The 23142-nt window shown below is 41.1% G+C and overlaps 1 protein-coding gene across 1 annotated transcript in view; it reads left to right on the top strand.

The window, feature by feature from the left end:
* The first annotated feature begins 877 nt into the window (after positions 1–877).
* The window catches only part of cacna2d3 (calcium channel, voltage dependent, alpha2/delta subunit 3), a 33506-nt gene continuing 11241 nt past the window's right edge, over positions 878–23142 (top strand). The window contains exons 1-15 of the mRNA XM_034082068.1: positions 878–1008; positions 2587–2668; positions 4305–4523; positions 6029–6145; positions 7749–7808; positions 11795–11957; positions 12509–12640; positions 14535–14595; positions 14713–14863; positions 15045–15119; positions 15223–15312; positions 17580–17693; positions 18693–18771; positions 19792–19925; positions 20339–20356. Of these exons, the coding sequence (XP_033937959.1) occupies positions 878–1008; positions 2587–2668; positions 4305–4523; positions 6029–6145; positions 7749–7808; positions 11795–11957; positions 12509–12640; positions 14535–14595; positions 14713–14863; positions 15045–15119; positions 15223–15312; positions 17580–17693; positions 18693–18771; positions 19792–19925; positions 20339–20356 (1626 nt within the window). The remainder of the gene's footprint in view (positions 1009–2586; positions 2669–4304; positions 4524–6028; positions 6146–7748; positions 7809–11794; positions 11958–12508; positions 12641–14534; positions 14596–14712; positions 14864–15044; positions 15120–15222; positions 15313–17579; positions 17694–18692; positions 18772–19791; positions 19926–20338; positions 20357–23142) is intronic.

Raw genomic sequence — 23142 nt, forward strand, 5'->3', positions numbered from 1 at the left:
GTATCTATTTGAACTCAGTGTGCTCACTGTTTTTTTGTTACTGTGCTGCTGGCATTGCGGAAGCCTTCATCAAACATCTGCAGTCCCATTATCGCCCACAGAGCCATTGTAAGTCAAGAATCTCCCCTTATACTGTGCTTTTTATTTCAACCTCTATGTTCATAATAATTCATTATGCTATACATTACAAAATATAATTGCGGTTATAGAGCTTTTGCAGCTGTTTTGTTGTTTGTAGCGTGGAGATTTGAGACAATGCAATACATGAAGCGTGTACAGTATAATGCAGAATCAGCGTTTCATGCAACAACTTCTGAACAGTCGACTGGAGAGAAGCGAGTCGCAGACAAAAGCAAAGTTAAGAGGGCTGTTTGATTTCATTATTTTGCAATTGCATTTAAATAGTGTCTGCAGCTCTGTGTCCGGTAACACCTGTTCAGGCTCCTCTTCTCAGCTGGAGACTGAACAGAGGACCCCCCCCCCCCCTCTCTCTCGTCTGCATGAAGCAGATTCGGCACATTTTACCTCCTCGAGCTTTTCGGGCTCCGGTGCAGAAACGCAGACGACACGTTTACAGGAATAAAAGGTCCTGCAGCAGAAAGCCGGATGAGGGGGGGGGGGGGGTCCCCTTTCAGAGTAAAAAGGCGGAATGAGCAGCGTAGGCTGGAGGGTGACTCTCTATATATCTCTCTCTCTTTCTTCCTCTCTCTCTCTCTCTCTCTCTCTCTCTCTCTCTCTCTCTCCCTCTCTCTCTCTCTCATATACAGTAGGGTACGTGCGGGCAGTTTCGCGGCTGGAGACGGTGCACCGGTCCTGCAGAACAGCACGGGGCTGAGACGGGATTGTTTTTACTGTACAGAGACTTTCTCTCAGGAAGATGCTGGGGAAGTGGAGCCTCCTGTTCTCGCACATGTGCAGCAGTAGCAGCAGCCTGCTCCTGCTCTGGACCCTCGTCGGGCTGGATGTGGTGGAGGTGTCGGGGTCACATCCAGGGATCCCTCTGTCAGTGTGAGTGAGCAGCACCTCTGCAACTTTGTTTCACATGAGTTACCTGATAGGTTGATCTGTTACACAAAGGAAATGTAGACATTAATAATGCAGAATTATTTTGTTCCCCTTTAAAAAAGAGAGAGGATAGAACAGGGACAGGTACAGATAGATTCGTTTATTTGCATTCAAGTGGAATTCAATTAAACTAAGAAGTGAAGTTTAATTGTATGTTTATTTCCACACCACACACAGGCCTAGTTAAGACACATTTGCATTTTTGCAAGAAAAGTAGCATGACTAAAAATAACAAAATGTAGAGAAACTGAAATGTTGATTTAACTGCTAGATCTAAGAGGTTTATATTTAGTATTTGGCTGCAATTTATAAATCAGTCAATTGATAATAATCATTATATGTGTCCATTTTAACTATAAAATATTTTTATCACACATTTTTAAAAATTCCAATTGATAAAAAGGAAATTATTTTAAACGAAACAAAAAATGACCTTCTTATCTATAAGAACATTTCTAAAGTTGCAAAGTTGCAATCTCAATGCTGCGGGCCTTTATATGTGTAATCTAATAATTTCCAATAGTCCACATATAATGCCAATAATGTACTGTTAGTGAATCACATTGTCTTTCTAAAGCAGATCTTATTTGCAGTAGACGGTTGTTATCTTTTCTAATTGCAAAAGCTTTTGTGAAATGTTGTTTTTCAAATTGTTTCTAAAACCTGAGAAGAGTATGGAAAATTCTAAATAAAAGTCCAATATGTAAATATTCAAAAAGTGAATCTGACTGAGGATTACACTCATGAGAGTTATATTTTTTTTTTAACATTTTGTGCAAAAATGTGCAAAAAAGATTGCAGTAACATTTCCTGCAAGTTCTTTTAATAGTTTGTTTGGTTTAATATCCCAACATCTTTTTCAAACCCTTACAAACAGAACATCAATTGAGTTGAAAATCAGAACAGCTGTTTTTGTTAAACACTGTTCAGAACTGCAAATCCTTATTATTTTTTTTAATTATATATTATAAAATACTTTTCCTAATGTAGTTTTCCACAATTTCCCAATCCTATAAACAAATTCTAAGGGCGTTTAAATGCGTCTTGTTGAAATGTTTAGGTACAGTGTTCCACTGCAGGCTCAGCCAGAGTAATTTGCAGTTTAATGGAAGGAGCTCCAGTAACTACAGTATAGATCATCAGAATTACAAGCAATCCTCTGTCAGGAGAGTGAAGGTCAGGGACAATGGGCCATGACCATAATCTTTTGACTGATCGTGTCAGGAAAAAAAGCTAAAAGAAAGTGACAGCTGAGGAGAGCATAAAGGCATTTAGGAGCTGGGGTGAGGAGAGGACAGGAAGTATTCAGTGGAAGAAAATGATAACACATTCAAAGCGTTAACTGATGTTCAAAATAACATCTAATATTATTTACTATAAATGTACTTACTTTACTATCAATGGGGTTTTTTGAAAAAATTAAATCAATTTCCTTAACATTTATTTACTCATTTTTATTCACATCTTAACATACTCAGGAGATTTTTGACTAAACAGTTATTTGTCTGTTTTGTTTTCTAGCGTGAAGCTCTGGGCTTCTGCATTTGGTGGAGAAATAAAATCAATTTCTGCAAAATATTCTGGATCCCAACTCCTTCAAAAGGTAGTTTTCTTATCACCCAGTCTGAACAAATGTATTTTCACCTTTTTGTCTGATGCACACATTGTACAATGTAATGCTGTATTCCCTCTGTAATGGCTGCAGAGACATTTTGGTGTTTCAGATGAATGCTGATGCATTGTAGAGACTCAGGTGTGTTTAGTAGGGACAAGGCTCCATGTGTGTGTGTTTGTGTGTGCATGCATGCGTGTGTTTCCGTGTGTGTGTCTGTATGCGTGTATGCTTGCGCAAATGTGTGTTTGTTCTTGACACGGCCCATTAACCACGGCTCTGATTCCTCTCTCATCTCATCTCTTCTCATCTCTCCAGTTAACTCTCTGGAGTCAAGAGTTTCCACCTCTGGATATGAATGTGACAAGGAGACAAATTGAATAAGTGTGTGGATGTGTTCGATAGTGGGTGAGGGAGGGAGTGTTGATATGATGAGTGAAGTCAGCAGCGACTGAGTGATGATGCTGCAGCAGATTTACCTTTCTGACCACTTGATGGCACATGTGTGCTCTGTGCTCGCAGGCCTCCGCTGAGTCTGTTCATCAGCAGGCTTATAATGTGTTTGAAGTCTACTTAACCCTTGCCAGCAATTGTACTTGTTTTAAAAGACATTCAATCTGAATTGACTCTGGTTTTAGCTGTACATTTCTCCTTATTATGTACAAATACAAGGAGTCAGACTGGATTATAATACACCTGCTAACAGACTGCAAAAGAGATTTAGGAAAAGGATATCCACTCTGTTTTACATTCTTACTCGTTTCGACTGGGGATACTTAATGACCATGTTAAATATACACACCCAACACACTGTGTTTGAATGTCTGCATCATTACATCAAATGTAAATGTTCTGGAAAACGTGTGCATTATATGTGTCCAACGATTGGATTTGGCTACACATATAATGAACTGGGAAACAACATAAACTGTATAAAGGAAAACAAGAGAAGGACGTACAAAGAGGGTTGAAGAGGTAAAACGGATGACGGGTTGTGTACCTGTACATAACACCTCAAACCAATACAGTAGGCAATTGGCACTTGAGGCTATAACCAAACTAAATAATGGCTTTTGAAGGATTGCGACTCACATTTCCAATTTGTTCTGTCTAATCAGCAGTTAAAGCTTGTTTTATTCTGTGGGGTCAAACGTAATGCTTGCTGGGTTTTGTAGGACATGCCACAAACTATTTATAACTATTTGTAACTAAAATGTTTGCTTTTTGTTTGACTATTTAGCAGTTTTGTCTCAGATGTTCTGCTGTAGTTTGTGGTGTAGTGTTGAGTTAAACTCTATTGTATATTGCATGCACAATATGAAAGAACGAAAAGATTGGAGACACTTTTTAATGTCACATCTTTAATTCACTAACACCTCGTACATTAGCCACAGAATGACAGTAGAATTGAATTAACACCTCTCCGACAACATGGTTTCATTGTAAGAGCTGTCATTTATCACAGGACTGCGTCACTCGTGCAAAGTATAAATCCTGTGTAAACTGTTTTCTGGGACACCCTGTTTTTTTGTGACTTTGACGAATCTTTACTTTCTTTCTGTAGGTTAAGTTACACCATGAGACACACTTACTAATCCTTTGCATTTGACCCTGCTCACTATTTTAGGATCTGTGGGCCATCACAGCACCACGTCCAGGAACCAACTCCAGCTCTGAGCCCGGATCCCCGGTCAAGGGCAGGATTAACCCAAAAAATGCTGCATGTCTCGCAGCGTGGGAGGAGAGCGGAGGAATCAGAGGAAGTCCACGCAAACATGGGGAGAGCTTTCAAACGGCATATCGAAAGCGACTCCTGGGTCCAAACCTAGGACCTCCTTGCACTGAGGTGACAGTAATATCAAATAAGATTTAATATTCAATCATGTGGTGGAGGCTGAAGCAATGCCCTTCAATGTTTTCCCAATTATATTTCATCTTTGTACAAATTGTTTTTGCTATATGCCCTGCAGATCTGTCCCCTTTCTTTTTGTGTGTATGTAAGCACTTTGTCCGTGTTCCTGTTCATGGAGGCATGTCTGCAGAGAACTGTGCCGAGCCAGTCAGCACAAAGCAGTGAGCTGTGAGGGAGCTGACGGGTCGTTAGGGGCTCGTCATTAAGGCTGATCATTAGATGCTTTTATGGTGAATTACCCGATTTTACTAAGATTTCTGCAGAGGGGGAAACGCCGCTCCTTCACAGGCTCCCCACCTCCCTCCTGCTTTGGTCATTGCTCTAATCAATAACCATGATCAGTGCTTTTGATGGATGGGGCTTAACCTCCTCTTGATGACTGGAGGAGTGTGAGGGGGGGCGTAGGGAGGCGGGGGGGATGCGGGGGGGATGCGGGGGCATGGGGACTCCGGGTGCTGAGGCGAGGAGGACAGGCGTGAAATGAACTGTTCTGCTTCACTGAGAGCCCACACTCTTCCTTTCAGTAGGTAATTTGTCGCCTCATGTACTGGTGAGTGTGTGTTTTTGTGTGCGTCTTGTCCCAGCGATGTTTAATGTGTTTGAATGTGTGCCTTACGTGGCCCATGTATAATTTTTAGATAGGATTATAGGAATCCGACTGGACGGCGTGAGAGGATCAGGTTTTTATTTGCTTTGTGTTTCAGAGTGTGTGTGTGTGTGTGTGAGGCAGGTTTTGGGATTATGTAATGTTATATTCCTCCGAGCTGTGGCAGGCTTTGTTCTGTATCACTGGAGGTCCTGTGTATACAGCAGAATCAGCATTATGTGAGGTGTAGTTCATTACCCAGAATCGCCCAAGCTTGACACGTTATTATCTTTCTCCTGTGCTTTGACTCCATTTCAATTACCCTCTTACCATGCATAGCCTTCAGATCCAGCCCCGCCCCCTATACCGGCCACACAACATGGCCATCTCCAGCCAATCACAGATAAAGGAGCAATATGTGCAGCCAATGACTGCGACGGGATAAAGACTATCAATCACTCTGTGTTGCAGGGAGGGTTTTTATCAACCGTTCATCTGAGACTGGATGCATGCAGCTTGTCAGCCAACATGTGAATTCTTATAAACCTTGTTTAACAATTCCCCTCCTCTCTGGAGTGGGACGCTGGGAAACAAAAGTGCTCTTGTTCTTTGTTCCTTGAATCAACAGCTTTAGATGTTGCACAACGCACACAGAAAGAGGATTATCCTAATTATCTTATCTGTTTTTTTTGTTTTAAGTGGACATTTAATTCACCCCTAATGTGTTAATCCTGATCGGTTAATCAACCACATTAACTCATTAGGTTAGCAGTTTTTTTTCTTGCAGCCAGTTTTATAAGAGTTACAATATGTGTGAATATATGTGTGAATGCCACATTTTGATTATTTTCAGAAATATAAAGAACCTGAAAAGTCAGTCAGAGTTGAAGAAATTGATGGTGTGAAGCTGGTCAAGAACCTGGCTTTGAAGCTGGAGGAAGTGTTCTGGAAAAAAGCAGAGGCAACCAGGGTATGTGCAATATGTTCTTAAAAAAAGGCATTTCATATTTCAGGAACAATCTGCAGAATGTCATTGAGCTTGCCATCATTTTCTGCAATTGCTAAATCTACTAATGTGTGATTGAGAGACTATGTGAACATTATTGTTTTGGTAAATGATGGTTTAAAAGGGGAGAACACTGTTTTATTGGTGTGTGATATTTGGTTAAGGCTGCATTGTGTCTTAAAAGGTCAAAAGAAACATATTAATGGGGACTGTCATATGTTTTCTTATAAAGTGTAAGATTTTTTTTTTCAACCACAAAAGGCCTTCCTGCAGTCCCTAAATCAAGCACATGATCACTTAAAAAGCAGACTATTGTGCTGTGTTCAAAGACCAACATCTCATTGTTAATGGAAAGGTCCATTTTGAATATGGTCTCATGTAATTTATTGCAGGCCTGAGCCTTTGTCAGCCTCCCAGCAGCAGCCTGTCTGTGACCCCAGCGCCGAGGAGCTTGTAACCATTGTAATGCTGCACCTCGCAGGGACTGCTGGGAAATGATAACGTTTATCTCCCCTCGCCTGATCCCATGTGTGCGACACTTCATGACAGCTCAGTTTATAAATGACACGTAAACAAAAACGCTTAATTTAATTAACATGATTGTATTCCATGAGATACATCGACGTATAAGGGCATTTTTTTTTTAATTAGGTAAAAACAATAAATGGCACAGATGTAACGGTCGTAAAAAAAACACTACACGTGTGAAGCTAGCTCCTAAACTAATGACGTCATCACTTTCTCCAAATTGAAAAGGAGTTTAAAATGAGGAAGTGACCTCAATAAAGTGTTGTAGGTCGCCTGTCTGCAGGTTTAAAACATGCATATTCTCTATTATAAATCAGAAAAACATATATTTATTCCTTGATGCTATTTTTTTATTTTCCATCTGCTGACGACATGAAATCTCACCGCAAGGTCAATTGCATTTTGCCACAGCGCCCTAGTTGTGTTTATATAGCAGTTATTTTGACACATGTGAGAGGTGTTAATTACCTGCCTGGCTCGAGGATGTGAGTGACTGTGACTGTAACGTTTAGGTGGCATTTCCCCCGGAAAATCAGAGCAAAGCACATTTTACAGAATCCAGTTATTATCGCTGCATGAAATCCTGCCTCCATCAATCATTTCACAGAGCACTCCACAGTATGACTGCCCTACATTTTATGCATATTTGTGTCCTTACAAACAAATAACACAAGGTTTGCCAAGAGGAAGAAACTAACAGTTCTGTCAACAAAACCTATTATTGAGTTCAATTTAAAAAGATGGACATGGACTCCGTCCAAAGATTAATCTAAAGTCAGGCATTGGTCCTCCATCATGTTCCTCTTCAATCGAATGACATTTTGTAAAGTTGAAAATAATTGAGTGGCAAAAAAAGCACGTTTTACAAATACAGAGAGCTGAGGGGTGTAGACTTCTGGGAATAAATGGATTTAGTCGAAGTTTGTGGAAGGATATAGCGAATGCTATCAACGTTTTTTTTGTAATTGAGTTGCATGTATGTTTTAACCTATAACATTGCCTTTACAAGACATTATTAACCACCGTTTCCGCCCCTCAGCGGCTGGTGGAGGCGGCAGAAGAAGCGCACCATCAGCATGAAGATAATCCCGACCTGCAGGTGAGGTTTGTCCCCGACAAAGAAAAGTAAAGAGGGATATAATTATTCTTTAAAATAGGTGTGACATCGTGTTGGACCAGGATGCATTATTTTTAGTTGGGCAAGGGAGGAGATGCTGCAAGGTTAGAGAAGGGTAATAGGCCCTAAAAGTCTTTAATTGCGTTGGCATCGCCCTTCACACTCAAGTCCTGTCAGCGCTTTGAAACATAACGCTTCTTTTATAAGCAATGGCGCACATATTGAAGGCTGCAGTGCCATGCTGCCATAACTCACACTGACTGTTTTTACATGTTTTCGTTGCTCAAAGCAAGCCTGTGCTGCTGCAGCCGGTGAGCGATCTAGGCTACATGCAGATGTGTCCTGATGAATGCAGAATTAAAAGATGTGCTGCAGGTTGTAATGCATGGTTAAATATTTCGATTAAAGTAGTAACATTTTCCAGGAGAGAGATGATTAGGACTCGTTCTTTGTGACTAAGGCAGCGATTTAAAAAAATGGAGATAGAAGTCGGCCTGCAGTGATTTTCATTTTAGAGTATTTTACAGTGAATGCTCTTCAGGACGTTGTTCAGAGGCTCTCACAGTGCGGATTTCCACGGCACACTGAGCCTCCAAGTGTCTGCAGAGGGAATGCAGTATTTCTGTGGTTTGTTGGTCTCTCTCTCTCTCTCTCTCTCTCTCTCTCTCCTCTCTCTCTCTCTCTCCTCCCTCCCTCTCTGTCTCTCCCTCCCTCTGTCTCTCACCGGACAAAGACAAATGAAACTCTTTTGCGCGGCGCATTGTTTCACTTTCATGGCTCTAAATTGGAAACCCACTCGAGCAACAATACACTGAAATAACGACGGTACTTTACAGTTAATAGTCGCATTTACATCATAGGAATGCATTTCCCTTCCTTGTTTCCACGTTTGAGCACTTTCTACGAAAAAACGACTGATCATTTTTGACTAAGGAATTGTTATTTATTAGTTTAAGCCTTTATCGTTAATCATATTTTACCTCTTCTTTAATACATATTCCATACCGTATGGATTTCCCCTCTAAAGCTAATTATTTACAAACATATATTTTACTGAAAGATGTATGCATGAAGCCAATAGGACTTGTTTTTATTACATATTTTTAATGAATGTTATTTATCATCTTTTTAAACAAGGCTTCCTTCTCCAAATGTCATTGACAATATATCTCTTATATCTCTTCATCTTTCAAACCATTAATCTTTAAATTGAACAATATATATGGACTCCAAAAATATAATACAACACCAGTATTAATACAAATTACTTAAAATATATTTTAGATAAAACATTTTCATAACAATTCTGCAAAATATACTATATGATAGGTGCGTTGGATTTTTTTTATAGGTCAAATATATGTTTCTATTCTAACTATGAATTAGTTTTTTAAATACCTCTATATGACAATAAATGATTTAGTTAAGTTAAGCTTTTAGATTTAATTTTTTTTTCAAGCTATTGTATTCAGCACAGGCCCATCAAAGACATTTCATCTTAAAGGCCATAAAAATAATAAGGAAAATTCAATATCCTGCGATAATGATGTGATGTCATGATATTACTCCTCGTGGCATCATTTAGCCAGCCTCGCCTCCCCTGACACTGCACATTTTTCATGCACCATTTCACTGACCACAATGAGATAAGCCGGCTGCTCTTATCTCAGCTGCTTCGTGTCAGGACAGTTGGTGTTTTGCATTGACCCGATCATAGTCAGAAGTTCAAGGGTGTGCAGATAAAATCTGCAAAAAGAGACTTGGTTCTAAAATGTTATTTACATTAATGTTTATTGGCTTAAAGTTTCTTTGGCTTCATGTTTTCTAATAGAGCTTAACCTTTAACTCTCGACATGTATGTGGACCTAGAAAAAGAGCCTGATGTAAAAAATCAGGAACATTTGGATATATGTCAGAAATATGAAATGTTAATGTTATCTACATTATCATTTTAAATTAAGGCGCATAGTGTTTGCATTTAATGTTCCTTGTCTGCATTCAAGCTCTTTTTAACCTTTGTCCCAAAACCTTGTCTTAAGAAGCCTTAAGGAAAAGGCCCACTGCTTTTTCCCCTTACATCTTTTAAGCATATAAAAGGTATTGTGTGATTTAAAATGAATGTTTAGTATTTTACGTTCATTTAAATGGAAGAGAAGTATGTTATTAAAATGCTAGATGATTATATTTGTTTTATTGGTTGCTGTTATCACAGTGGTTTCTAAGAATCATATTTAAGAAAAAGAATGTAGTTATTTGTTATAGTACAGTCCAGAGTGTATTTTGCCTATATCAAAGATACAACTATACAAGGGGGATTGTGCTATAAAATAAAGTATATTTTTTGTGGTTCAAATATTACTGTACCGAACATCTAAAAAAACACATCCCCTTGAACAATGTGATCCGTAAAAAATCAGTGCGCAGCTTCTAAACAAGTTATTCGACTACGAAGCTTTTCGTTATAGAAAACGCAGCAAAGTCAGGGCCTGTTAAACCTTCAGGGAAAAGAGAGAAGTCTTATTTGGACCAACTGTCTCCAGACTTTGGCGGTACACATTAAGACCCAGTAGCCCGTAATGTAGCTCCTCATTCTGCAGCAGGGCCTCCAGCTAACTGCGGTGGTGCGAGAGTCGGTGGGGCGTCTCAGAGAGCTGCAGTGTCCCATGGCCTGCTCTACAGTAATAACCCTGGTGGTTAACGTGCCTCTCTACAGCACTATCAGTTCTGCTGAGGGTGCACGTTTCTCTCCCCCGCTGCTCCCCTCTGCAGCAACACCCACCACCACCACCCGCCCTGCCGCAGCTCGTCAGGGAGCTGCTCAGGCGTGGTATGAGCTGTCAGCGGCTGCTTGATGGTGATGCCCGTGCGGCCTCCCCCGAGTGTGATGCTGTAGAGTCCATCACCCATCTCTCTCTGTCTCTCTCTCTCTCTCTCTGTCTCTCTCTCTCTCTCTCTCTCTCTCTCTCTCTCTCTCTCTCTCTCTCTCTCTCTCTCTCTCTCTCTCTCTCTCTCTCCTCCTCCCTCTCTTGGTGCAGCCAATATAAGAAGCACAGGCCACAGAGAGGCCGCTCAGATGAGGTAGTCCTTCTTCTGCAGGTAGTGAAGGACAGGACAGACAAACTGTTGAGTTTCACTTTAAAGAGGCAATACTTTTCACTAGCAGCCATGAAGTCCTTTTTGCACTTCCTCCCTACATGATACTGACTATTAGAGCTGCTGTAGTGAATACACATTTCACAAAGCAAAGCGTCGCTGAGCAAGCCACCAAATGTATCACAAATGTTGTTTGTAATTGGAGGAAATTACTTGGATACTTTTAGTCATAAGCCTCTTTCAAATAAATGCAATATAAACATGTTGTGTAATATTTCCAGATTGTGGGAAGCCATGTAATTATGAATCATTTAAACCCTATTTTATTATCTTATTTTATTGGGATACTTGCTTTATTTGCAGTACTTCATTCTGTCATCTTTACTTTGTCTTTCGTTATTATGAGCTTATTCTGTTGTGAGGACAAAGCACACATAGTTATATGTTTTGATAAATATTGCGTGGGAGAAAAGCATTAACTTTATGAGGGAAAAGTGTGTAACCCCTTAAGTACTTACAGAACTTACAATCCTAGATGCCTAGTCTTATAGTTGTTCCTGTCCATACTGGCCGTGATAAAATCTATCCCGTATTCTTTAGAGGGTACTTGGAACGCTCAGACTTTGGTTGAACTTTAGAGTAGATATCTTTCTACTCCATCACTTACATTAAAATCCCTTTTTGAAGATAATTGTTGATAGGTTTTCCTGATGGAAGAATGATTTAAGCAAGATACATTCCTTCAGTTACATCTGAGATCGGAAGAATTGCTTAAAGCTAGTTTGGTTTAAACTAACCTATCTTTTAAGCACTAATACCAACACAATATCAAGTTTTATTACAGTTAATGTAAAACTATTCTCTCTTTTCCTCAGTACGAGTACTTCAACGCCGTGCTGATCAATGAGGTGGACGAGGAGGGCAATAACGTAGAGCTCGGCGGAGAGTTCCTCCTGGAGCCCAACGACCATTTCAATAACCTGTCAGTCAACCTGAGCCTCAGCGTGGTGCAGGTGCCGACCAACATGTACAACAAAGGTGAGAGCTCTGTCATCATGTGAGTGATATTCACCCACTGTGGGCTGATGAACTGGGAGAAGAACAGGAGGGAGGAAAGTAAGTGGAGAGAGAGAGAAATGGTAGCTAATTCTGTATCAGTGTCACGGCCTGGGAGAAGTGGAGTTGTGGGATCAATAACAGTCCAAACATAAAGGGAAAGCAACTGCAGACCTCTCAAGGAGACTGGAAAAGAGTGGTGAGCAGGGGGTGGGGTGGGAGAGATGTTTGTCATACGCTTGCTGTTAAGTCGCTTCTTGTTTTTTAACGGAGTGTGTCACCTCGCTCTGTGAATCACCAGGGCAGCTTTTGTTTGGCTGTAATGAACTCCCCATAAGCACACAGCACAAAGGGAGGCTCGTCCAGCAGGAGGAGGGAAGGGGATGATTTAGTCACAGGCTTTGTATCTCCTTCAGGGGGGTCAATAAGGGACAAAGGTCAACTGTGCACTCTGTAATAGTAACCAGGATGATGACGACTATTATCACCGTTTAATTAACGTTTAATCTGCCTTTTCCCCACATCCTCCTCAGATCCTGATATAGTGAACGGAGTTTACTGGTCCGAGGCTCTGAATAAAGTATTTGTGGATAATTTTGAAAGAGACTCAACGCTGATCTGGCAGTACTTTGGGAGCGCCAAAGGTTTCTTCAGGCAGTACCCTGGTGAGTGCTGTCAATGCGTCAGTCTGTCTGTCTGTCGTTGCGTTTAACTGTGTGTGTGTGTGTGTGTGTGTGTGTGTGTGTGTGTGTGTGTGTGTGTGTGTGTGTGTGTGTGTGTGTGTGTGTGTGTGTGTGTGTGTGTGTGTGTGTGTGTGTGTGTGTGTGTGTGTGTGTGTGTGTGTGTGTGTGTGTGTGTGTGTGTGTGTGTGTGTGTGTGTGTGTGTGTGTGTGTGTGTGTGTGTGTGTGTGTGTGTGTGTGTGTGTGTGTGTGTGTGTGTGTGTGTGTGTGTGTGTGTGTGTGTGTGTGTGTGTGTGTGTGAGAGAGAGAGAGTCAGAGAGAGAGTCAGAGAGAGAGCGCCAGAGAGAGCGCCAGAGAGAGAGCCAGAGAGAGAGAGAGCCAGAGCCATCAGACGACAGTACAAGACAAAAAAAAACCCAGATCAGGACAAATGATTTAGAATCACTAAAGGGGTAATTTGGCTAATGTTGTAATTGTACAGACCATCAGAGAGGATGCATATATACAGACTGTAATTAATCAGAATTTGCCGGTGTGGGTCTGCTGTCGTGCTGAGGAACAGCGCATGGCTGCTGGATCCAACCGAACCCATCAGACTGTTACATTGAAACACTGCAGTGCTAAGGTAGCGCGACAGAAAGACAGCTGATGAGGATATTACAATACAGATATAGACTCGGTGTGTTTTAATTTGAAACCATTTATATTAGGGAGATCACTCCACACTACTTTAGTTGTACCAATGTATTCATCATGTATATCATATATTCAAAAAGCACTCTTCTAACTCTTCTTGGATTCTGGGTTCCTGCTTTATGAAATATCCAGAGAGTTTTCAAATGAATAAAGACAGATAGATCCCCAAAATACGTAGATTATACCGTGGACAGTATTGGAAAGTGACTAAGTACATTTACTCAAGCACTTGGGCATGTAACATCTCCTGAACCTTACTCGAGTACCTTTATTTTCTGAACCTTTATCTTTTACTCTAAAGAAATTTAAGGGAGATTTCGCACTTTTCACTTTTCATTTATTTCCCCCTCCTTTCAGATAAAGATTTTCTATACAAAAGATAGGACCAGTTTAGAACATATGGTATATTTGTATATATGCAGTTAATAATAACCCTCTCAAGGTACATGTTAAAAGCCAATAATCCTAAATATCCGTGACATGATCAACCATTTTAAGTTGTTATGTATGGAGCAATTAACAGTGCAACTCCTTCATCGGGACTGTGTCTGTGTGTTGCTCAGAGATATGTGACAACACGTGGTTTAATCTGAGGCCGCCTGCTTTAAGTTTCGACAACTCTTCTAACCTTTACAAAAACATGTATTTCCATGCAGGACTGCATTTCTCACAAAATAATTTATTGAGAAAAAAGTTTTTCATAGCTTTTAATGTATCCAGTTGAATATTTATGATCCAACACTATAGTAATATAGCACTTAGGCTATTTAGCAGTTTATTTAGCTAATGATGCATTTACTTACTTTTGATACTTTTGTAATTAGAAACATTTTGAATGTAAGACTTTTTTTTTACACAGTGAATTTGTTCTGTTAGTCAATTGAAGGTTCTTCTATCTACACTGTTATATATGTAGGATTTAATTAATCTACAACTCAATTAATGGTCACCAATTTAAAAAAAAACAAAGCCTTTTAAACTTCCAGCATTGTTGGTAACCTCCCTGTGAATGTAAAGTATAATTTGTTTGTGATGACTTAATACAGTCAGCTTTAAATATAAAACAACCCAACATGCACTATATGGTGCAGTTCGTCTTTCAGGTTGCTTATTACCTGTGAAATGTTGTGATTTAATATCTCTCATTCCTTCTCTTTACTAACTTTCTGATCTACTTTTCAGGAGTAAAGTGGCATCCAGATGAACATGGTGTGATTGGATTTGACTGTAGAAACAGGAAGTGGTAAGCCTCTACATACCTGCTCTGGCTCTAGTTACTGCATTTTATTGTCTGCAATATTTCTCAACGTCTTACTTATTACTGTGACAAGGTATCAAAATGTGTTATGTAACATTCCAGGTATATTCAAGCAGCAACGTCCCCTAAAGATGTTGTCATCTTAATCGATGTGAGTGGAAGCATGAAAGGACTGAGGCTGACCATCGCCAGGCAGACGGTCTCCTCCATATTAGACACACTTGGAGATGATGACTTCTTCAACGTCATTGCAGTACGTTTTTACTTCAACTTTTCCTTAGTTTGTGTCTTTATTTGTTTGTATGTTTGTGCATGTCTCTGTCTTCAGCCTGGTTTCACTGTCTGTAATCTTAACAAAATATTGTCACATTTCTGTGTTAAGTATGGAGTTCTCGGTATGTATGGATGTATCTAAATGTTTTTGCATCCCACAGTATAATCAGGAGATCCACTATGTGGAGCCTTGTTTGAATGGCACTCTGGTCCGAGCCGACAGGACCAATAAAGACGTGAGTCGAGTTCATTCTGATATGTGATGAATGTACGTAGATTGTTTCAGTTTGAATTTCTGTGATTGATGTTTGAAATGTTTATATTTGTTTTTATTGCTAGCATTTCCGCGAACATCTGAAAAAGCTGTTTGCTAAGGGGATCGGGCTGCTGGGCGTCGCTCTGGCTGAAGCGTTCACAATCCTGAATGAAGTAAGTTCCCGTACAGTAAACCTCTCTCACTCGGCGACTGACACATTGATAGGGATGCTGTGCAAACACAAAGCAAGTCTATATTCCACTGAAGTAATATATCCCTAAAGTCTACTGTTAACAGATTGTGTGACAATTCTGTTGAGTATTCATACGTTTTCCCAACATTAATCATTTATTTATCGATTCATTTGAACTTACAATAATGAATATCTTCCCTGTTATGACATATCTGCTTAGGTTTCATTTAACTGAAGGACTCCACGTGAACATAGGGAAAACTTTCATTTTATAAGCTACTATTTTTTCAGTGAAGGGAAGTGTTCAAGTACAACCCTCTGCATGTTCTCTGCTAATCATTAAAAGTAGCACACTCCAGTCGGTTATATTTGAGCGTTTGGGAGGTGTGTCGGCTGTCGAAACGCTCCAGTGCTATCCCTGTTCCGCCGTCCAAACACAGACACATCTATTCTGAATCATGATTAATGGCTCTAATTAATGTTGATGATTAATAACGTGGCTGATTGGAACACAAAGCAGATAAGGCCAGGAGCCACGCCGCACTCCTTTTATCTCCCTGTTTTCAGGCAAGCTTTCCTGCGCCGCTGAGGGACTGCAGCTTTTACCTCTGCATTTGTCAGATTAATTAAAGCCATGCAATGAATATGGTAATCAGGTTGCCAGTATCCTCCCGCTGAAAGTCATTGCTACACCGCTGCCTAGTGAATGAAGTCGAAATGCATCCTGTCAAAGACCACATCAAAGAGAAACATGCTTCACTTGAAGAGCACTGCACCAGTGTTACGATTAAGAAAAAAACCGATATTGAATAAGGCACCGTCTCCCCCTCTCACAGGCAGATGATGTGGAAGAATACTAAAAAAGGGAGCATAATAAAACTTCACCATATAATACTATTCCCAAATCTTTCCCTTTTTCAATGATTTTATAACAAGATCATTGATTTAACTCTCTAAGGTGGAGATTGATTAGATTGTATCAGCATCAATTGTTTAACGATCCCTGTCATTGATTATGTCTTTTATCGTTAACATTTAGATTTACTCATCCTTATTTACTTACAATCCTGAAACATATGGCATGATATTCAAACAAGCGCTAAGCTGAAGGACAGATGCTCAGCAGCAGACAGTATACAGACACTCACTCTGTCACTGCCTCAGGGAATAAAGACCCCACATTAGAAATAATATATTTATTTTTAATAAACATAACAAACTCAGAGCATGCTCAAATCAGCAACACCAGCAAGGAAAGCATACATAGCGTGTATGTGCTGTGATGGTTGTTACACAATGGGAAAGAAGCAGATGCAGGTAGGAAACGAGCTGAAGTGAAAGAGAAAACGAAGACATCAGAGAAGCTGTTGACCCTCTCATATCAGCCATTTGAGTTTTGAGCTTGTTTTCACACAAACTGCGGGATGCTCACTGCAACGACGTCTTTACTGAGAACACGGATCAAATAAATGAAACTATGGGTCAGTTTCTCCAGTGTCAGACTCATTGTGCATGATTGCTCACTGTCACTGCTTTCTGGGTAACTTAATAAAAGAGACCAACTGCTAAAATGATTAATTACACCTGAGCTTTTTTTTTCCTGCGGCAAATCATAAAGTTAACTGTGAAAAAAAGGTCTGTTGTGAGCAAAACAATTAACATTTCATTAAAATTGTGCGGATGAACTTCTAACCTAAGAGTTTATTTCCTATAATTGAACATAAAATAATAGATAACAATTCAAACAAATTATAATAATGAACTTGTATATGTTTTGTACGACGGACATAATGGAATGACTGTGCCCAGCCATTATGAAGCCAGAACATATACATCCTGGTAGAGTGGTGAGACAGTTATCAGACATGTAATGTGTCTTACATGACATGGCATCACAGTTTCTACAAGATGTTCTCAGAGAGATCTGAAGGCCTCAGTGATTTGAGAGTAGCTCTGCAGGTTTAATCCCGTCATCGTGTCACTCCACGCCTCCTTTTTCTCTCCACATTGACTCTGTTACAGGTCAATAAACCACTTAATTACTGCGATGCATCTTCTGGCATCAGAATAAAGTGGAGCACACTCTTTATTCACCAAGACATTATCTGTACTGTATTGGCTGATGGCTGCAAAGTCATTTACAATGGAAACAGACAGCTCTGTTTGTGTAATGTTTCAATAACAATGCATATAGTTTATATTTTTGTTTTTTTTACTTTAAATCTTGGTTTTTATGTCTTTCTGCAGTTTAATCAAACTGGACGTGGCAGTTTGTGCAGCCAGGCCATAATGCTCGTGACTGACGGGGCGACAGAAATGTATGACGACGTTTTTGAGAAGTACAACTGGCCAGAAAGAAAGGTGGGTTTCTCTTTCTTTATTTCTTTCTTTCTTTCCCCCTCTCTTCTGTTCTTCACGGTGTCAATTTTTTAAACGTTATTAATGTCCTTATTCAGAATGTTCTGCTTGCTCAGCATGTTTCTTACAGCAGGGATAAATGTACATTTGAACACTTAATGGCAGCTGGAGCTCCTGTCTTGATGTTTTGAGGAATTGGTTTATTACTTCATTACCACTCAGAACTCTGTAAGGCACCATCTATGTCATATGCAGTTTTTCATGTGTTGGTGCATTACAACGCAACATGTCCCCCTTCTTTACAGTGCAAGCAGCTCTTTCTCTGTCCCTCCCCCCCCCCCCCCTCTGCTTTCTTCCTGGACTCAAGGACGACTTTAAAATCTTTTGTTAACCTCCCTTTGTGAGACCTAAATGCAATTGAAATTAAATGGTTTGCTGTGCCACACACAAAGCAATAAAAACAACAGCCCAGGGGCTTTTGTTCAGTCCTACCAAGCATATGTGTGCTGGCAGTGTGTGGCAGGGTACAGGGCAGTATTTGGCTGAATAACCCCCCCCCCCCCTTACACCCTCAGGGCCGCCATTCACTGATTTCTATATGCTTCATGCTTAGCAAAGCATCTGGAGCCAATGAGCCGTGCAGGTTTGACAAAATGTCACACTGAGTTCTCGAAAAGGACAGAGAAACATGCCCTAATGCCAAACCCCGACAAAAGAACATGAACTGAAATCAGCTAAAGAATGAGCAAACTGAGAAAAAGCTTATTGTTAAACACACAGACAAAAATGGAGTGAATGATAGTTGATAGAATGATAAAAAAAAGCAGCTTAGCAGCTTAGTGTTTCCTTACAAGGATGTAAAAACATGCAGCTACTTCTTGCTCCAAAGCCTGATAGAATCAGCACAGGAAGACAAAGCACGAAGGAGTCGCCTCACTTTGCATGTTTTTTTGTAATCCTTCCATCTTTGAAACTGTCGACATCCATGTGTCCTCTGCACAGGTGCGAATATTCCCATACCTGATTGGACGAGAGTCTGCATTTGCTGATAACCTCAAGTGGATGGCTTGTGCCAACAAAGGTTTGGGATTTTTTGATAAACACTGATCAGGACAGCTTCCTGTCAGAGTCGAGCTGATGCTTCTGTGGAGTGATACGACGACGGTTGAGGATGTGTGGGTAACCGTGTGGTTAGGCAGTGTATGTGTGAGTGGTGTGTATTTGCGTGTGTGCATGTATGTGTATGTGCTGGCTCAGACTCTTTTCGCCAAGAGGCAATGAAGTGGCACTTGGGGGGGGGGGGGTCAGAGGTCAATCCGCTCTAATCCCTCTTCCTGTCAGAGTGTCTCCCCCTCGGCTACTCGCTGCTGATGGCTCCCACGTGTCAACGCTGTGGATGAGTGCCCTCTGGAAGGGAAAGTCACAGGCAGGAAAACAGATCACATAGGGATTGTAGGGAAACAAGCCCCCAACATCCTTCCCCATACAGACCCCCACTGTGGAATAACCTTACATGTCCAATATGAGTAATTGTCAGCAACAGCAGAGGCTGACACGAGTAAAATGGCACCTGTGTCACTGTAAACTGAGTGTTTACATCAGCAGCATATAACAAGATGATGTAAGGGCACTGGGGAAACTTGGACACATTTTTGTGATAGCACTTTTATTCAAGTTTATGATGGAGGCTGCTGATCGAATACGTCCAGATCATCAGATCACGAGATATCAGTGAAGTGTAATCTTAGTCACAATACACCAGTATTGAAAAATCTTTAAAAAATTAGATACTCATTTTCAAACAATGTAAAAAATCCAGGTCCTGGGAAACATTTCTGTTGCTTTCTGTTCTCATTTCTCTCCCCCAAGGACCCACACACAAATGTAGTGTAATTTCTTTGCCAAAAAAGAGACAAAGTCAAATTGGTAGCATTGATTAAATGTTTCCGTGTTTTCTATAGATATTGCGATAATATTTTGCTGATTATTTTGGGCACGAAATCTGTTTTGTATTGTAACATTACCGTAATCCAAATACATAACTCCACATGTAAGATGTTTTGCCTTATTTTAGGTAATATACATGTGTTCTTATATTCAGGATATTTCAGTCAGATCTCCACGCTAGCAGATGTTCAGGAGAACGTGATGAGATATCTGCACGTCATGAGCCGCCCGAAAGTCATCGACCACGAGCACGACACGGTGTGGACTGAAGCTTACGTGGACAGTGCTGTGAGTGTTTCAGTGCTTTACTTGTTAGGTAGAAACGGTATCATAACTTCCTCTGATTGTTCAAGTTATGAGTCCTTATTCTCGATTTACATTTGTACATGAGTTACAGTGCATGCTTTTATGTACAGTGCAGCATCCTGTTTTGTTTCCACATTTTGAAGCTGTAGTTTGTTGCAGGATTCATGTTTTATTGTCCATCCCTGCACCATAAAGTATGTGTGCACATGTGTGGCTCTGCTTTCTCATCATTACTCTTCATGCTGCTGGAATGATTCCTCATTATGAGCTTCATTAATCTGCATGGATCCCCCCCCACCCCACCCCCATTGTACATCTGCGTCCACAAAGTCAATGCAAAATGTGAAGGCTCTAATTCACGATTCAATCTCTATGCGTCTCTTCTTTCCTTTCAGCTTTCCCAGGCTCATAAGGTAAATATCCAAATGTGTTCGGAGCTTTGCTTTCAGGTAGAATCGTTACTGTAAAAAAACATTTGTTGTCTTACCGAAAAAGAAATCGACCAGACGCTGTAGGTAAAAGTTATGAACTAGGATCAAGAAGGAGATTATGAGCATGAAATGAAAGGGTTCCACTGGGACCCTGCAAATCTGAATCATGTTGTGTAAAGTGGAAGTGACTGGAGAGGTTAAATAGCCGCTTACTGTCCTACTTTTCAACATTATGCTTTACCGTTTCTTACAAAGTCTAAGGTGAGGAGAAGAGACTCTGAGGGGCAGGAGCAGCAGGGAAGCATTCATTGTAACAGTATGGAGACAATGAACACACACACACGCACACACACACACACACACATGCACACAGAAGGGCTGGGAGATTGTCCTCTGGAGTGTGTGCTCTTGTATCTCAGACTCAGACACACCATTCATCATTCCGTGGATCATTGCATTTTATCTCCTAAAGCCCATAATAAAACTGACATTGGAGGGGAGACCAAGAAAGAGGGAGAGGAGAGGGAGAGAGGAGGGGGAGGGCAGTGTGGACGTGTGTGTGTGTGTGTGTGTGTGTATGTGTGGCCTAGCATTACTTGTGGGGACCTAAATCAGTTTACACAGTCACGTGTGGGGACTCGCCTCCCAAATTGGGACAAATTGGAGGTCCCCATGAGGGGAATCATTAATTTTAGGGTGAAGACTTGGTTAGGTTAAGGGTTAGGGTAAGGTTAAGGGTAAGGGTTAGGGTTAGGCATGTGTTGGTTATGGTTAAGGTTAGGATAAGTCTCCAGGAAATGCATGTAAGTCAATGTAATGTCCCCTGAAGTGATGGATACATGGTGTGTGTGTGTGTGTGTGTGTGTGTGTGTGTGTGTGTGTGTGTGTGTGTGTGTGTGTGTGTGTGTGTGTGTGTGTGTGTGTGTGTGTGTGTGTGTGTGTGCGTGCGCGTACGTGCATGTGCGTGTGTGCGCGTGCACGTGCGTGCGTGTGCGTACGTGCGTGTGCATGCGTGCGTGTGTGCGTAGACTAAAGCAGTCCAGTTTCCACTTCCATTGTGTGTTTCTTGTGATGAATTTAAGGACCCACCATTCTTCATTTTGTCAAGTTGGAGAGTACACACTGCAGTGCACAGCTATTTTCTTCACATACATGCACATACACAAATGAATATCACACACACACAGGATGTAGGCACACTCAGCTGTGTCAGCTCGAGGTGAGGGAATAGTAGACCTACTTTAACGGCGCTCATGTGCTTAATTATGTCAGGCTTCATCCTGCAGAGCCCTCTGAGCGTCACTTGAGACTCTCACGGTTCAGTTTGACAACAGAAAGACTGCGACCAGGACCCTGTATGATTCTGCAGGAATTCATTTGGATTCTTATTTTAATTACAGTGGGGCAAAAAAGTATTTAGTCAGCCACCAATTGTGCAAGGTCTCCCACTTAAAAAGATGAGAGAGGCCTGTAATTTTCATCCTGGGTACACTTCAACTATGAGAGACAGAATGGGGGAAAGGATCCAGGAAATCACATTGTAGGATTTTTAATGAATTAATTGGTAAATTCCTCAGTAAAATAAGTATTTGGTCACCTACAAACAAACAAGATTTCTGGCTCTCACAGACCTGTAACTTCTTCTTTAAGAGCCTCCTCTGTCCTCCACTTGTTAACCGTATTAATGGCACTTGTTTGAACTCGTTATCAGTATAAAAGACACCTGTCCACAACCTCAAACAGTCACACTCCAAACTCCACTATGGCCAAGACCAAAGAGCTGTCAAAGGACACCAGAAACAAAATTGTAGACCTGCACCAGGCTGGGAAGACTGCATCTGCAATAGGTAAGCAGCTTGGTGTGAAGAAATCAACTGTGGGAGCAATTATTAGAAAATGGAAGACATACAAGACCACTGATAATCTCCCTCGACCTGGGGCTCCACGCAAGATCTCACCCCGTGGGGTCAAAATGATCACACGAACGGTGAGCAAAAATCCCAGAACCACACGGGGGGACCTAGTCAATGACCTGCAGAGAGCTAACAGTAACAAAGCCTACCATCAGTAACACACTACGCCGCCAGGGACTCAAATCCTGCAGTGCCAGACGTGTCCCACTGCTTAAGCCAGTACATGTCCAGGCCCGTCTGAAGTTTGCTAGAGAGCATTTAGATGATCCAGAAGAGGATTGGGAGAATGTCATATGGTCAGATGAAACCAAAATAGAACTTTTTGGTAAAAACTCAACTAGACGTGTTTGGAGGAGAAAGAATACTGAGTTGCATCCAAAGAACACCATACCTACTGTGAAACATGGGGGTGGAAACATCATGCTTTGGGGCTGTTTTTCTGCAAAGGGACCAGGACGACTGATCCGTGTAAAGGAAAGAATGAATGGGGCCTTGTATCGTGAGATTTTGAGTGACAACCTCCTTCCATCAGCAAGGGCATTGAAGATGAAACGTGGCTGGGTCTTTCAGCATGACAATGATCCCAAACACACCGCCCGGGCAACGAAGGAGTGGCTTCGTAAGAAGCATTTCAAGGTCCTGGAGTGGCCTAGCCAGTCTCCAGATCTCAACCCCATAGAAAATCTTTGGAGGGAGTTGAAAGTCCGTGTTGCCCAGCGACAGCCCCAAAACATCACCGCTCTAGAGGAGATCTGCATGGAGGAATGGGCCAAAATACCAGCAACAGTGTGTGAAAACCTTGTGAAGACTTACAGAAAACGTTTGACCTCTGTCATTGCCAACAAAGGGTATATA

This window comes from Pseudochaenichthys georgianus, chromosome 5 (assembly GCF_902827115.2).
Source record: "Pseudochaenichthys georgianus chromosome 5, fPseGeo1.2, whole genome shotgun sequence".
In the NCBI taxonomy this organism is placed as follows: domain Eukaryota; kingdom Metazoa; phylum Chordata; class Actinopteri; order Perciformes; family Channichthyidae; genus Pseudochaenichthys; species Pseudochaenichthys georgianus.